This window comes from Zootoca vivipara, chromosome 7 (assembly GCF_965207765.1).
Source record: "Zootoca vivipara chromosome 7, rZooViv2.hap1.1, whole genome shotgun sequence".
Lineage (NCBI taxonomy): Eukaryota > Metazoa > Chordata > Lepidosauria > Squamata > Lacertidae > Zootoca > Zootoca vivipara.
This window is the reverse complement of record NC_142590.1, coordinates 75,373,512-75,389,985: the sequence shown is the minus strand read 5'-3', so window position 1 is coordinate 75,389,985 and position 16,474 is coordinate 75,373,512. Positions and strand designations below refer to the sequence as shown.

Below are 16,474 nucleotides of genomic sequence, written 5' to 3'. Positions count from 1 at the left end.
TAATAATCTTAAGTATCTCTTTACTTTCTTAGCTTGGCTGAAGAAGAAATAAAGGCAGAGCAGGAGGTGGTGGAAGGGATGGATATCTCCACTCGATCCAAAGGTGAGTTAAAACAATGTTTCTGTTCTTCAGAGCATAAGGAGAAAACTGGCTAATGTTGCTTCATCTGGTGACTTGGAGCTTTTGACATTGATTTGACCTATGCTCCTGCTCCTATGAGTACTGTGGCATAGCTATTTTACAAGTGCCATTCTTTTGGTTCCTGCCCAGACACTTCCGGTAATATTTATTACTAGCTGGCCCTGTCACGCATTGCTGTGGGTTATTTGTGTGATTTCCCCAACCTGTGCCGATCCATTATGTATCCCTGTGATTCCCCCACTCCTCCCCTCAGCCACCCTGGCTTATCCCTGTGATTCCCCCCTCATCTCTCTCCCTCATCCCTGTGAATCCCCCAACTCTGTCCTGATCCATTACCTATTATGCCCCCTCTTCCCCCCCACCCCCAGCTTATCCCTGTGATTCCCCCCCTCTCCTCCATCCAATCCCCCCCCCCCGGGTTATCCCTGTGACCCATTCATTTTGCAAACAATCATTCCCCCAATGCGAGTGCTTTGTAAAATTTTGCCCTTTCCCAGCCCTGACTCCCCTACCCACGTGTGTTATGTGAAATAACATTTATCCTACTCAAAGGCACGGCCCTGTAACAGGCCTATATTCAGTTGATTCTATGCTGCGGCCTATTCGGCCCCCCATCCCCCACCCAGGCAGGCCCCTAAATCCATTCAGCCTAGTCAACAAAGCTGAGGCGAGATACTGTGGCCTCAGAGGGCAGGTTTCATCCCTGTGTCTCCCCCCACCCTGTTCTGACCCATTACCTATTCCTGCCCCCATTCGGCCCCCTCACCCCCCCCAGGCAGGCCCCTACCTCCACTTGGCAATGTTGGGCCTTGTTTTCAGTTGGTTGCTGTGGAATTTTGTGGTGGCGCGGCTTTCAAGGCAGCAGTGGGTGCTCTGCCTTTCTATTGGATGCTGCTGGAGTCTTCAGAGCTTCTGCTGGTGACGTCTAATGTGGGCGCCACTTTTGTGTGTGTTTAATCATTATTTTAGGTATGAAAGGTTTGCTTTTTGGGGAATTCTTTAATGCCGGATCCCTCACTGATGGGCATGGAACGTTGTTGCCAAATTTATTACATTACAGTTCAGCGGTTACGGAGAAAGGCTGTGACCTCTGTGCACACAATGCCTCTATTTTTATATATATATATAGATTAGGTCATTAATCTTATTTTGTCCTGTATCTCAGTGAATGAACATCATTAACATGGTCACCATTCACTCCTTAAATAGTTTTATCGTTCTTTCCCATATTCATAATATTGCCACCATGCTCTTTATCCCAAACCTTCTGCTCAGCTAAAGCTCTGTGTTATACTCTGGTCATATTCTGCTATGACTCACCTTGAGTTGTTTTTCATATTATCTAACACAAATCTGGCAAAATCATTCATCTTTCTCAATGTTCAGGCCATATGAGAACTTTTCTCAAATTCATATGCTGGCATTCGCTTTCCCTTCTACATCTGGTACAAACTCCTCTGAATTTAAATAGTTCCAAAGCAGCAAATCTCTAATTATAGGCCACAACAAGTGTAAAGTATACATTGACTTCTCTCATATTTTTTTCTCCTGAGTTATTCATTTTTCATGTAACAAAATATCATATTGGAAACCTATGTTACTGTTTACATTTTCCTTAATGCAGAATATTTTGCTGGAATCCAAGATCATGAATGATGGCTGTTTATAAATAAGTTGTGACACTACATAATGTTGCATTTTATTTTAGTCATTTGGGTAATTATTTTGGGTAAAAAAGCACGGACCTTCTTCTGAAAGGTGGGCTGCCATATGTTCATTTTTTCACAGACACACCAGCTTTTTTAGACTTAACATTTCTGTCCAGGTGGATTTTTAAAATTTGGCAAAATGTCCAGGTGTTGTTGTTGTTGTTGTTCACTGTCACTTTGAGTGGGGAGGGGGTTTGAGGCTGAAGCACAAATAAGAGGAAAGGGAAGCCCCATTCCATGTGTAGAAGACAAATCTGCAAGTGGGCTGACACTGTTGGATGAAAATTGCATCTGGACTTCTGGAAGGCAAGATGGCAACCGCCACAGGATCGACAAGCTGCTAGGGAAAATACAATACTAGTGGGAGCATCTGGCTGGTTCTTGCGCCTCCAAAGCCGTTGCTGCAGCTGTTGCTGCAGGCAGAGAGGAGTCCAATAGGAATGAGGGAACTGGAGAGGTCATGGAGAAATGTGTCTCCCTGGGCACCTCTCATCCTGAGATGGAGACGGACCCAACTGGTGGCCTGATGGAACCTGGAGGCCCAGGAGAACCGTGTGGTAGGACAGGCACCACGGGAGCATCTCCCTTGTACTGAGCAGCTTCTGAGCTGCCGCTACTGCCGCCTTTACAGAGGAGAGGCCGAGAGGGATCGGAGAAGGGTGGAGCAGGCCATGTGGAGGCGTGCCGCCAGGACTGACCTGCTGAGGAGGAATGCAGTAGCCCCTGGGGGACTGTGTGGGAAGTGGAGGAAGATACAGTTCAGGCAAGAGACAGGCTGATCAAATTCCTGCCATCAACTACCCCACTGTTTCCTGGGACCTGGAGCAGATGGAAGAGGCAAATGGAGTAGCAACTTCCTTGTGTAGGAGAAGTGACTGGTTCCTTGTCCACACTCCATAAGACGAGGGTACTTAAGCACAGGATGGGGGCGTGGTCCCACTTTAAATGTGTGGTTTTGTCATTAAATAATTTAACTACCAGCCATTTTTCCTCCTTGGCTGGGTGTGATCGGGACAAAGTGATATTCAGAAGCATTATTTTCACACATGCTGTAAATCATGGTGTAACAGTTTAGTGCTACATGCACGAGTCTGCATGTGCAAAGCATCTCTTTCCAGTGTTACGGAATCCTTATGAAGAAAGGCTGCAGCATTTGAGACTGTTTAGTTTAGAGAAAAGGTAAGAGAGAGAAATTTATAAAATTATACATGCTATAGAGAAAGTGGATATAGAACTCTTCCCCCCCCCCCAACAACACTAGAACTCATGGATACCTAATGAAACTCAAAATTGGAAGATTCAGAAGACATAAAATGAAATATTTCTTCGCACAGCACATATTTAGACTATGGAACTCACTCCCACAGGAGGCAGTGATGGCTACCAACCTAGATGGCTTTAAAAGAGTTTTGGACAAATTCATGGAGGAGAGGACTATCAGTGGCTTCCAGCCATGATGCCTATGTTCTGCCTCCACGGTTGAAGGAAGCAATGTTTTTGAAAACAAGTTGCTGGAGGGGAGAGTGGTCTTGTGCTTGAATCCAGCTTGTGGGTTTCCCACAAACATCTGGTTGACCACTGGGAGAACAGGATGCTGGACTGGATGTGCCATTGACCTGATCCATCAGGCTCTTAAATGCTCATGTTTTGTTTTAGACCATGATCCTTGGTTCAAATATGACATTAAACTGGGATTCTGTAAAAGTGATTCTAAACTTAGCTGAAGTCCATTCCTAGCCATGCTGGAGGAAAAGGAGACAGGCATTTTGCATGCTCAGCATTTTGCTGGAGTATAAGGCTCATCCACAGATCATGAACTATGGTTTAGCAATGTATTACAGTAGTACCTCGCTAGACGAATGCCCTGCTAGACGAATTTTTCGCTAGACGAATGGGTTTTGCAATTGGAGGTTGCCTCGCAAGACGAAATTGTTTTGTGAAAAAATTGTCTAGCGAATCACTGTTTCCCATAGGAATGCATTGAAATTCAATTAATGTGTACCTATGGGCAAAAAATAAAAATAAAATTCAATGCATTTCTATGGGATTTGCTAGACGAATTTTTCGCAAAGCGAATTGACTCACAGAATGAATTAAATTCGTCTTGCGAGGCACCACTGTACATGCAAACATGACCATTGAGTTTGTATTATCACTTGGAAGTATTCACAGTCCTTTTCTCCTTTAGACAGCTTTTGTAGTGATGAATTTGCTGTTTGTGTTCTATGATTTTTGACTGTGAACGCAATATGGGTTGATTTAATGGCTTTTAAATATTTTTATTGACACTGTAAGCTGCCTAAAGTCTGTTGATTGAGTAGAGTATAATGTAACTAAGAAATATTTAAGAGGGCATAATTATGAGGCTGTGGGAAATGTTTCCCCTTACTAAACAATTGAATTAGGGTGCATAATTTGGTAGGATTTTAATGGGAAAGTGACTGTTACTAATATAATGTAATTAGCTCTAGGCTGTGTTGGCAAGCTGAACTTGATTTTAGCAGTTCTGCCAAAGGATCTTCAACAAGACTAATTATTTCTTGTGTTCTTGACTTTTCTGTACCTCAGTTTTTCAGGCTCCTAATCTGGAAAGGCAAAACATCAATATATTTACAAGTGGCTTGAGTGGAGGACTGAGAATGTTCCTTTTTGCACATCAGGAAGGATGTGGAAGTGAGATATTTCTCTAAAAATAACATAGCTAGTCCTGCCATCATCACAAAGGCCGACTGTGAACATTGCCGCAGTGTACAGTCACATTACACGCTTTGGCAGCTGGTAAACTAGTTTTTTGAGTCTGGTTGTTATAACCTCATTTCCATAGTGGATTCAGATATTTTGCTGCATCCTTGCAGTTATATAGTTACCGTAGTCAACATAAAGCTTTATTGTATTGTCAAGGAGATTTGCCCTGGCTGGTTCTAAACTATATAATCTGGGTGCAAGGTGCAAGGAGCAATGGCTCTATTCTCATGCGTGCACTAGAGTGTGGTGTTGCCACCTTGTATTTTTTTTTCTTGGTACTGGGGAGTGCCCTCTGTTTTAGACTGCAATAACATCAGTGTGTGGGAAGAGAATCAATAGTGTGTGAACTCCACAATCAGGACCAACAGGACATAGGTGACTTCCCAAGGCAAGCATGAGCTTGTCCAGGGGGCAATGGGGAAAATAACAACAGCTGAACTTTAATTTTGTGTTATGCCATGCCCCCATTGAGAAAGAGAACTGTCATTGTTTAGGAGAGGTTGTAGATCTCTGATGATGCACTGTACTGTTTCTCAAGCTCTGGGAGGAAGACCTTTCATTGCCTACAGACAGCCACCCAGTCTTAAACTTTTAACTCCTCACCCACAATAAAACCACCATCAGACTTAACATGGACGCTGGTACCAGAGCCTGCAATAAACCCAGATGCCAACTTTGCTGCCACATACACCCAGACAACATCAAACATACCATCTCGGGACTATTTAATTGCTCATCTTCTAACATTGTATATGCCATCAAATGCCAGCGGTGCCCTTCAGCTCTCTATATTGGACAAACAGGCCAAACCCTACGCCAAAGGATAAATGGACATAAATCTGACATCAGGAATCACAAGACAGAGAAACCAGTAGGAGAACACTTCAATCTCCCAGGACATTCTATACAAGATCTCAAAGTAGCTGTTTTATTACAGAAAAAAATCAGAAACAGACTGGAAAGAGAAGTTGCTGAACTGCAACTCATTACCAAGCTTAAAACCATGGAGAGACCTGGTCTGAATAAGGAGACTGGATTCTTATCTTATTATACATGATAAAGCTTTCTTTAGCACCTCACCCCTTGCTTTTTCCTGCAAGACCAATTGCAGTCATTAACAGTCGTTAACAGTCATCAACAGGTTTACCACTCCTATCAGCCAATCCCCCATCCCCACCACCCTTCTGAGTAATACCCCTCCCCACCCTCTGACTATACATAGAGAGAGGTTGAGATGATCATGGATTTCGTGTATCTGAAGAAGTGTGCATGCACACGAAAGCTCATACCAATGACAAACTTAGTTGGTCTCTAAGGTGCTACTGGAAGGAATTTTTTAAATGTATTAAAAATTTGGGTAGCTACATTACAAACTGAATTTCTAATTGGTGTGGTTTTTCTCTGGGTATTTATATAGTATGTAATCTTAAAGTAAATTTCTTTTCCAGCGGCACGCTTTGGAACCCTTCTGAAGCACTTTCTAGTTATGCTTAATCACTAGAATGGAGTCACATCATCCTCTCAGCATTTACTGTTCTTAAGCTGTTGACTTTTCACAGTTATGCCCAGCAGTATTGTTTAGGTTTTGTATAACCATTTCACAAGACCAATGACCAAGAGTGATGTTAGGGAATAATCATTCTGGAACTTTCCAAGTTGTGTAATATTTGCCTGCTTGGCCTCAGTTTCATACTTTATTGTCTAGGCTGATTCCTCATGGCTTGGTGGTATAGTCATGTAACTGATTAAGTGCAGAGCTAGATTATGCATTTAGAAATTACTTGCATGTAGTATTTGATACTTGCTGGCTATTTCTTAAATAAAAATCTTTTAAATCTGTGGGAAGGGGAAATTGGTGGAATTGTTCACAATATTGTAGAACAGAAAGTAGTTCTGAGAATCCACAGAGAGCCTTCCTGGCATTCTGTCTCTTTACTGCATTATTACCTGTATTATTATGTTCTGTTCATTGAAATACTAAAAAGTGTTAGTACATTAGTGGTATGCTAGGGGTGCTTAATGTTGGTATAATTTTTGTTATAGATCCTGGCTCTGCTGAACGTACAGCACAAAAAAGGAAGTTTCCAAGTCCTCCACACTCTTCCAATGGCCACTCCCCGGAGGACGCATCATCAAGCCCCATTAAAAAGAAAAAGAAACCTGGCTTATTGAACAGTAATAATAAAGAGCAGGTAATAGAAGCCGTGGATTTGATGCAGTGTTTTATATGGAACTATTGGTGGTTACTAGGTGCTCTTACTCTTTCCATGGTCCAGTATCTGTACTTATGGTAATAGTTCTGCATTGGCTGTAGGGTCTACTGAAATGGAGATTACTGTTTTATTTCTAGTTTCTACAGCTTACCTAGTTCAGCATCATACTTCCAGACATAGGCAACCAGTGTTTCTCCATTGCTTTGGGCCTGAAGCTCTGGGAAGCCAGTCCTGCTCCTCTCTTCTCAGTTCCCACACTCAACAAAAGTATAGGTGCAGATCAAGGGAAATAATAGTACTACACTATTCTGCCTTGGTCAGACCACACCTGGAATACTGTGTCCACTTCTGGGCTCCATTTGTGCAGAGAAGGGCAACTAAAATGATCAGAGGACTAGAAACTAAGCCTTATGAGGAGTGCTTGAAGGAGCTGGGTATGTTTAGTGTGGAAAAGAGGAGACTGAGAGGAGATGTGATAGCCAACTTCAAATACCTTAAGGCAGGCTTCCTCAAACTCTGCCCTCCAGATGTTTTGATACTACAATTCCCATCATCCCTGACCACTGGTCCTGCTAGCTAGGGATCATGGGAGTTGTAGGCCAAAAACATCTGGAGGGCCAAGTTTGAGGAAGCCTGCCTTAAGGGATGTCACATGGAACAGGGAACAAGCTTGTTTTCTCCTGCTCTGGAGGGTAGGACTCAAAACAATGGCTTCAAGTTGCAAGAAAGGAGATTCTGACTAAACATTCGAAAAAACTTTCTGACAGTAAGAGATGTTTGGCAGTGGAACAGACTCCCACAAGAGGTGGTGGACTCTCCTTCCTTGGAGGTTTTTAAGCAGTGGTTGGCTGGCCATCTTGTCGTGGATACTTTAGCTGAGATTCCTGCAATGCAGGGGGCTGGACTAGATGACCCTTGGGTCCCTTCCAACTCTTAAGATTCTATAATTCTAGGACTCGTATGCTGAGCACCACTTACTTGCTGCTTGCTGGGTGTTCTGCTGGCTTTTACTTTGGAGAAACCTGGGTAACTGAAGGGGATGAAAACAGCCTCATGTGGCTGTTGTTCAAGAACTCTGGAGATGGCCTTAGGGCAGAGCAGCAATTAGCAATTTCAGTGGAACACTCTATTGTGAGGAGGGGGTGTTATATTGCTCTGTCTACCATTTGCCCCACTCTGCTTGTTGCTCTCTTTATAATACATAAAATGTCAGTGTCTCCCAAAGTGTGCTTCTGCCAGCCCCAATGGTAATGTCCTTCATGGGTGCCTTGCCAGCAGGCTACTTAGCTCTTTTGCAAGTAAACGCGGCAGGGCTGGGAAGTTCTGGAGCTGTATGTTTTGAGAGAAATACAGTGCTGGAGTGCTAAAGTGCTGCTGATCGTTCACTTGCTGAAATACCCTACTTAGAAAGTGTTTTGTCTGTGATGGCAAAATACATTTTACATTGCTACTCCAGTTGCTACTTTTGTATCTGTATTGATAAAATTGAAACAGCAAATGCACCACTAACAACTAATGCTACTTAGTAAATAAATATAGCAAGAGAATATCCAAGAGATAATTTTAGATTGCTGATATTTAGATTGCTAATTTTTTATACATTATCATGCTCTAAATTATTGATCACTATGTAAACACACTAAAAGCAACTTTTTCCTAGTAATAATTATTTCAAGTAAATAAGTCAAAGCCCAGGTATACTTAAGCAAATGTAATATTTATGCATTATATTTGTATACCACACTTCAACCAAAGTTCTCAGAATACATAGAGAATATCTATTACAACTTAATCCTAACTGGCTAATCATTGAATGCTTACTGTGTTAAACAGCTTCTCCATGCCTTGGAGAAACTCCATGTTCAGCTGTGGTATCTCCTGATGGAGATTTCCTGTTTTCTGCGTACTCATCTCCTAGTCTTTATTCTATTAATGGAAAATAATTGGGACATCATGTGGCGCTGCCCGAATTTTTCAGGTGGCAATTGAAGACAATGAGTATGTGGTTGCTGTATTTGTATGATTGCAATAATCATCTTCTTGTGATTGTAGTATTCATAATGTAGCTACAACCACTAAAGCACTTTTAAGTATAAAGAAGCAGTGATTATTTCTGGTAGGCTGAGCAACCACAACAAAAAGTGAACAAAGCATTCTTGGAAAATAGTGTAAAAAATTTCATACATTTTACAGTAAAAAAGAAAGATCTACGTTTGAATTTTTGCAGTAATTCTACAAAGCACTAATCTTGCTTAAATAACAGCAGTGCTATTGTTGTTTTGAAGCAAATGCAGTGTCATTCTAAACCATCAGTACCACATTTGTCATTTTTAGTATTCTAGTTTTTGATACAGTAAGAACTAAAATTAAGTTTTCTTATCATGAAGCTGCTGAGAGAGAATATAACCAAATGTCTCTTTTGGTATTTCTGATACATGTGTTCCTTCTCTATTTCTATAGGAGTAAATCAAGGGAGTGTAACATTTTTGGTATTGGCATATAGTTGGTGATAATATGACACACTAGTTGTTGGCACACTTCTTAAATGTAAAAATTAATACTGTAAGTGGGAACAGCAGCAGTAGCAATTTGGGTATGGTAATCTTAACTTGTTACCTATAGTGTTGAAGTAGGATTTGTAATGGGAAGTCTCTCTCAAAAAACAGCAATGTAGTTAGGACTATTTATGTATTAATTATTTCTATCTTGCTTTTCTATGGATCATGCCTAAGGCAGCTGCCAACAACTGGTACAAAAACATGAGTAAAACTATCATATATTTTAGAACTAAATACATTAAAGAAGTGAAATAAAATATAATGAAAGAGCAGAACAAATAATGACAATAACATACCAGAGAGAATGGAAAGGAGAGAAAAAACTGTCTGTTATTAGCATGCTGATGGTACAACATTTAAATCTCCAAACAGCCTCACCCAGTGATTTTGTGCAGATGTTGAAAAGTATAGAGGACAAGATGGAACACTGAGTTACCATAGTCTAATTGCAAGCAGCAATTTTCAGCACTGTATTCTGGAACAGACCCTCCAGAAAAGACTGGGACCACTATTAAAACAATGTCTCCAAGTCCCATCCTGACCAGGCTATGCAGATGGATACCATGTCACTGCATGGATGTAGAAATACCTCATCCAGGAAACCTGGAGTTGAGAAGTCATCACATGCTCAGACACCTTAACCAGGAATGGAATGTTGGAGACTGGCTGGAAATGATCCAACAAGCTGGTGGCTCAATGAGAGTTTCCCCCAGAAAAGTTTTACTACCACTTCCTTAAGACCTTATTGGACCATACAAGAAAGACATTTACCACTCTTCAGACCTACTTGGCTAGTTTTAATCTGGCAATCTTAATAAATTGTATGTATGTGGTAGGCTCTAGCCTTCAAAGAATCTTGTCCATGTCCTCAGGTTCTACAAAATGAAAAATATCCATAACAGTTGGGCAAGCAGTTATTTAAAGGTGCATCCTGCAGTACATACTAAGCCTGCAGCATTTAAGTTGGAGCAGGTCCAAGCAACTTTTAACTGAAGTGTCACAGGTGTCACCTAGTGGTCATAACTATTACTAACCTATTGCAGCAAAAAGAAAAAAGACACATTTAATTATGTAACTGTTTCTAGAATTGAATTAATATTGATAGAGTATCCCTAGTGTTACAGCTATTTTCAAGTTGCTGTGAAAATAAGGAAAGGAACCTATTTTGAGCTGAAAAGTTTTTGCAGCAAGTTCTCCAACAGGCAACACACAAAAGGGCCTTCAGAACAGAGTATGATACGATTAAGTTAGGGTTGTTTATCTTGTAAAACATGTCAGAGGTGGTGAATTCAAGGTGGTTGTTCTCAGTAAATATACTGAGAACATCTGAGAACTGAAGGTTGAGAGAGGTTGGTATAGAGCAGGCATCCCCAAACTTGGCCCTCCAGATGTTTTGAGACTACAATTCCCATCATCCCTGACCACTGGTCCTGTTAGCTAGGGATGATGGGAGTTGTAGTCCCAAAACAGATGGAGGGCCAAGTTTGGGGATGCCTGGTATAGAGAGTTCAAAAACTGAAACTATACAAGAGTTTCAAGTTTCTCCTTGGGTCTGTTTATTTGGTTTTCTAACTTTGGAAATATTGGGAATGTCAGGTCTCAAGTGTGGTCTTTTTGTTTTGCTGAAGGTGTTCCTTGGAGGCTCAAGGAATGTGAATGAGGAGCACTTTCAAGACAAGTCTCGTCTGCACTAAAGAATTGCTCCTAATTGGAGCAGTGGGGCTACTTTAGTTTTACCATAGTAATAATGTTTGGCATTTGCCCCCTGTCTTTGCTTATTTTGTCCATCAGTGTTGTGTATTCGTTAACCTTTTGACACACTACTGCAGTTTATGTTGCAGCATATTTTATGATACCTATAGGACCACATTTAGAATTGTACACTAGGAAATGATGATAGGCGAGGTCATATTAGTTACCTCTTTTCACATTGAATGGCTTATTGTAGTAACTAGATTAGAATGTATGTTTGTTGCACTTTGGTGTGAGCAGAACATATTTTGAACACACACTGCTGGAACTGCAGAGGTGCTGGAATAATGTGTTTCTTTGGAGTTGACATGGGTTTAGATATTTTAAGTGTTTTTTTATACCTGCAGGATTACTTTATTTGCAAAGATATTAAAGGCAGAAAAAGTAAAAAAAAATTCTATTGTAAACAAACATGTCCTGTTTCTTTTGGGCTTTTATTGAATGTGCTCATATACAAAATGGCTGAAGACCAAAATATGCTTTTTTAAAAAAGCCAACTTCCACTGTTAATTAATTTAGAATCAATGTTTTCTGAAGTGATAGCTGAGCAACTATTTTAAAAATATGTTAATGGTTTTGAGCAAGAAACACTAGCATTGGAAGGGTAAAGGGTCAGCATATATTTAAAGCATTTTATCTGAGCTGAAAAGACTACCTAAACTTCTGTAAGCTAAATGACAAAGAAGTCTGCTCTCAGACTTGTAATCTAAAAGAAAAGTCATGTAAAGGGAAATAAGCTAACACAAACATATATTTTTAAAGGTACAAAGTTCTTGTAACAACAAATTTGAATAGAAGCAGAGCAGGAAGATGTTCTTTTCCCCATCTCTCGCTTGGCTATAGCCTGATGGAATGGCACATTTATTTCCAGACAGATACTTGTAAAGAGAGGTATACAGTGGTACCTTGGTTTGCATACATCTTGGTTTGCATACATTTTGGATTACAAACACTCAAACCCAGAAGTGCGAGTCCCGGTTTGTAACCTTTTTTTTTGGGATTACAACCCATTTTTTTGGATTACGAACATTTATTTTTGGAGGCCCCATTGGCGAAAGCGCACCTTGGGTTACAACCTGTTTTGGTTTACAAATGGACCTCCAGAACTGATTATGGTTGTAGACCAAGGTACCACTGTTGTCCTCTCCCTTCCCCTTTCTAAGTTTTTCACAAATGTGCACATGGTTTACTATTGTCCTGCACCTTCCTGTTCAAACATTCACACATTTAAAGCACATGAAATGTCAGGAAGCTTATGTTTATATAACTATTGATTGTATAAATACAAATAAGTTAAATTCGGATTTTTCTGGTGAAGGTTGTCCAATGGAAAGAGTCATCTGCCCCAGAAATATAATTAATGATGCTTATCTATGTACCATTGCAGCTAATGCAAGTTTCTTTCCCAATGCAAGTATCGGATGTGGTGTAGGGTGTCTGATATATTTCTGGACAAAGGGTTGATTCTCCCCATAACCCACCCATTGTATTAAACAAGCAACTATACATTTACTAACTGCATCTAGTTTGGTCCTAATTAAAGTACAGTACATTAGAGTACATTAAAGTACATCTAAGTTGAGACAACTGCACTTGCTTGAGGGGGATATATGTAGCTCTGGTTTCAAATGCTTATTATGTACTGAATGAGAGAAGTAATCTTAAATTAATATTAGGTGGGCTGTATCAAATGCTGGTGGGGGCTGGTTGGTCATGTTTGATCATCATATTTATTTTAAAATACAAATTTGTTTTGAAACCAAACCTGTCTTTCTTGCCTACATTTCAGTCAGAACTAAGACATGGTCCGTTTTACTATATGAAGCAGCCACTCACCACAGACCCTGTTGATGTTGTACCGCAGGATGGACGGAATGATTTCTATTGCTGGGTTTGTCATCGGGAAGGCCAAGTCCTCTGCTGTGAACTCTGCCCTCGGGTTTATCATGCTAAGTGTCTGAAACTGACAGCGGAGCCAGAGGGGGATTGGTTTTGCCCAGAATGTGAGGTTAGTCTATCTGAGGTGAATATGTGTCTCATTGCTACTGGTTTTCACCTCTCAGAACCATGTTTTTTCTTTCCAGTGTGACTTCCTGGTCACTTTTTGGAAAGGCAGAGAAGCAATGCAAATTTGCATCCAAAACAAGGCTTTTGCCAATATTTACCATTCTGTTTGTTTTTCTTTGATTAATGTTTCCCCTCATCCTTATCACCTACATCCTCTGTGCTCGTGTCTCGTACCACTGTATGGGGATGGCAGCGGCATTTGTGTCCATTTGTGCCTCCCGAGGGACACTTAGCATGTTGTGGTGAAAGCGGTTTATGTTTGATATCTTCCTTGCATCACTTTGGTGTGTGCCAGGCCAGTTGTATGATTCCTTTCTGCCTTATTCTTTCCCTGCTGGGAAGGATTAGCCTTCCCTACCTGTTTTCTGCATTCAACTACTTACTGGGGCAGTGTAAAAAAAAAAACTTCACAGGGAAGCAGGTTCCAGACCACCAGCATGAAGTATGAATGGGGATTTAGTCAGTGCCTCTGAGATCTTTATACTAATAGAGAGAGAGGAAAAAAACTTGGCAAAGTAATACAGGATAGATACGAGCAATCATTCTAGGTATAGCAAGACTGCTAGCCTCGCACACCAACTGGTAGATGCCTCAGTATAATGAAAAATGGTATACTTCATTTAGAAAGAGCGTAATCAAAGTCCTCTACATTTGGAAGCATTTTCAGCTTTATTTGTTGGGGGGAAATTAGAGGGCCTGAGTAGGTTATTCAGAGTGATTATTGCCACTCACACAGATTCCATTATCCTCTATGGCACCATGTTTCTTTCCTGTTAACCATGATTCTCTGGTTCACAATCTTCCTTCCTGTCCAAGACAAGTGGTGCAAAATCCTAAGCTCCTTGGGCACCATGGTAGAAATATGGAAGATTTGGGCAAGTGCCCAGCCACATTTAACTTCAGGATTCATAATTCATTAATATTTGGGGGGGGGGGTCAGTCAGAAACTGCCAGCAAAACCGGCCTGTCTTCATCTTCCCCCATCACCAACGTGAATCTTTTTAGGGTACCATTTCTGAACCGATAGGACATTTTCATGAACACAGGACAGTTGCACCACTTAAGGGAAAATTAATTATCAACATCCATGTCTGCATGTGGCATTAATCTTCATGTTCCACGATGATGAAGGGGTGGTGGGGTACTTACCTGCACACATTTTGCAATTTTTTCAGTATTTTCAATCTTCACTTTTAGAAAATTACTGTAGCGGAATGCATAGAAACACAGAGTAAAGCTATGACAATGCTCACTATTGAACAGCTATCCTACTTGCTCAAGTTTGCACTACAGAAAATGAAACAGCCAGGGGTAAGAATAATACGTGTTACTATTTCATTCCATTGGATATTGTCTGTTTATGTTCAGCTTTTAGATTTCTGACTGCATGTAAAGCTCCCTAGAGTTTTCTTACCCTATCTAATGTATGGTGGAAAAAATTGGTTTCCTGCCACCATTTGGGGGGGGGGGAGAGACGGAATTTACTCTTAAGACCGGCAGACTGCCATCTATAATTTCACGACAGATGTTTGTTCACAAGATGTTGGCTTTTGTCTAATTTGCACAATCACATTTGAATAAATCTTTAGCCCATTATGTAAAAGAGTTTAGATGATTTGATATCTACAAATTTAAAAGAGTAAAAAAACAATAGTTCTGAAGTGAAAGGCAAGCTTTCTTTGTTTTGGATTTCTGTATTTTAGAATTTCTGTTTTGTTGGAAGCCGCCCAGAGTGGCTGGGGGAACCCGGCCAGATGGGCGGGGTATAAATAATAAATTATTATTATTATTATTATTATTATTATTATTATTATTATTATTATTATTATTTATCTCTGTGTCATGGCATGTATAATTTTAAAGGTGGTATTTCCCCATTTCTCTCACTGGAGGCACTTGGTTGTATCCAACTGAGTTATGCTCAGAGTACACCCATTGAAATCAATGGGCTTAAGTTAGTCAATTTATTTCTGTTCAGAGCATGATTGAATTGGACACAACCCAATGGTTCTAAAATATCCTTGCTAAATAATATTAGATAATGTGCCATCAGCTTGTTAGACCAACTTTTTACTTTGACAAAAGTTTTAATTGATTAGTTGAAACCAATTTTAATACAATAAATGTTGCAGTCCTGACTCTATTTTTGTTTTTATTCAAACAGACAGAGCCATTTCAAAAGCCAGTTTCACTTGATCAGCATCCAGATTATGCAGAATACATATTTCATCCAATGGACCTTTGTACATTAGAAAAGGTTGGTTGATAGCAAGAAGAAGAATCCTATTTAATTCTACTAGATTGTTGTTACTGTGTTCATAACTATATGTACAGCATTGTCTCATTCTAAAATCAATGCAGTTTCCCCTCTAGATGATGAGCAAGCTTGTCCAATAGCTATACTGGAAATATTGGCCTTTATTATCCTTTGTGTTAGTATTAGTATTATTTATTTATTTATTTGCCCGCCCACCCTCAACCATAAGGTCCCAGGACAGGTTATAGCAATTTCAAACATTAATATTAAATCACAGCTTAAATATTAAAAACAAAAACAAAGATGATGGGCTAATGCTGCCAATTTCTTCAAAAGTCCAAAATAAAACAAGCAGCACGCAAAGGCACCAAATTCAATCCAGTTTCAATCAAGTATTATTAATCCAAAGAGAAAACAATAAGAGAACCATATACAAGTGCTGACACAAGAGCCAAAATCAAACGTTAAACAGATAGCATGTACAAATTAAAGGCAAACCAGTCTTTATAGTCTTTGAGGCTATCTAGCGGTCAGCAAGTGGCAGCAGGTCGAACGAGGTGTCAATGGTAGTAAGACAGGCTGCCGGCGTTTTTTTGCCTGTTTCGCCCATATGACGGGCTTCTTCAGTAGTTCTCCTTGTACTTTTATGTTTAGTGCATTCACTGGTGGTATAAACCAGGTCTTATTAGTATTCGAATTATGTATATTAGTGTCTTAATTCGAATACTAATAAGACCTGGTTTATACCACCAGTGAATGCACTAAACATAAAAGTACAAGGAGAACTACTGAAGAAGCCCGTCATATGGGCGAAACAGGCAAAAAAACGCCGGCAGCCTGTCTTACTACCATTGACACCTCGTTCGACCTGCTGCCACTTGCTGACCGCTAGATAGCCTCAAAGACTATAAAGACTGGTTTGCCTTTAATTTGTACATGCTATCTGTTTAACGTTTGATTTTGGCTCTTGTGTCAGCACTTGTATATGGTTCTCTTATTGTTTTCTCTTTGGATTAATAATACTTGATTGA

The 16,474-nt window shown here is 40.2% G+C and overlaps 1 protein-coding gene across 21 annotated transcripts in view; it reads left to right on the top strand.

Moving 5' to 3' along the window:
- Nucleotides 1-16,474, top strand: part of ZMYND8 (zinc finger MYND-type containing 8) — an 83,928-nt gene that overhangs the window by 35,082 nt on the left and 32,372 nt on the right. For 9 of the 21 annotated variants that reach the window (XR_015951155.1, XM_088674605.1, XM_088674599.1 and 6 more), the window contains 5 exons: nucleotides 33-103; nucleotides 6,640-6,788; nucleotides 12,909-13,127; nucleotides 14,384-14,497; nucleotides 15,351-15,443. Coding sequence is in view for 19 of the 21 variants with exons in the window: in XM_088674605.1 (XP_088530731.1) it covers nucleotides 33-103; nucleotides 6,640-6,788; nucleotides 12,909-13,127; nucleotides 14,384-14,497; nucleotides 15,351-15,443 (646 nt within the window). In the remaining 2 variants the exon portion in view is untranslated. Of the gene's footprint in view, nucleotides 1-32; nucleotides 104-6,639; nucleotides 6,789-12,908; nucleotides 13,143-14,383; nucleotides 14,498-15,350; nucleotides 15,444-16,474 lie in introns of all 21 variants that reach the window. The other 12 variants (XR_015951154.1, XM_035121318.3, XM_060277282.2 and 9 more) reach the window with 3 other exon arrangements.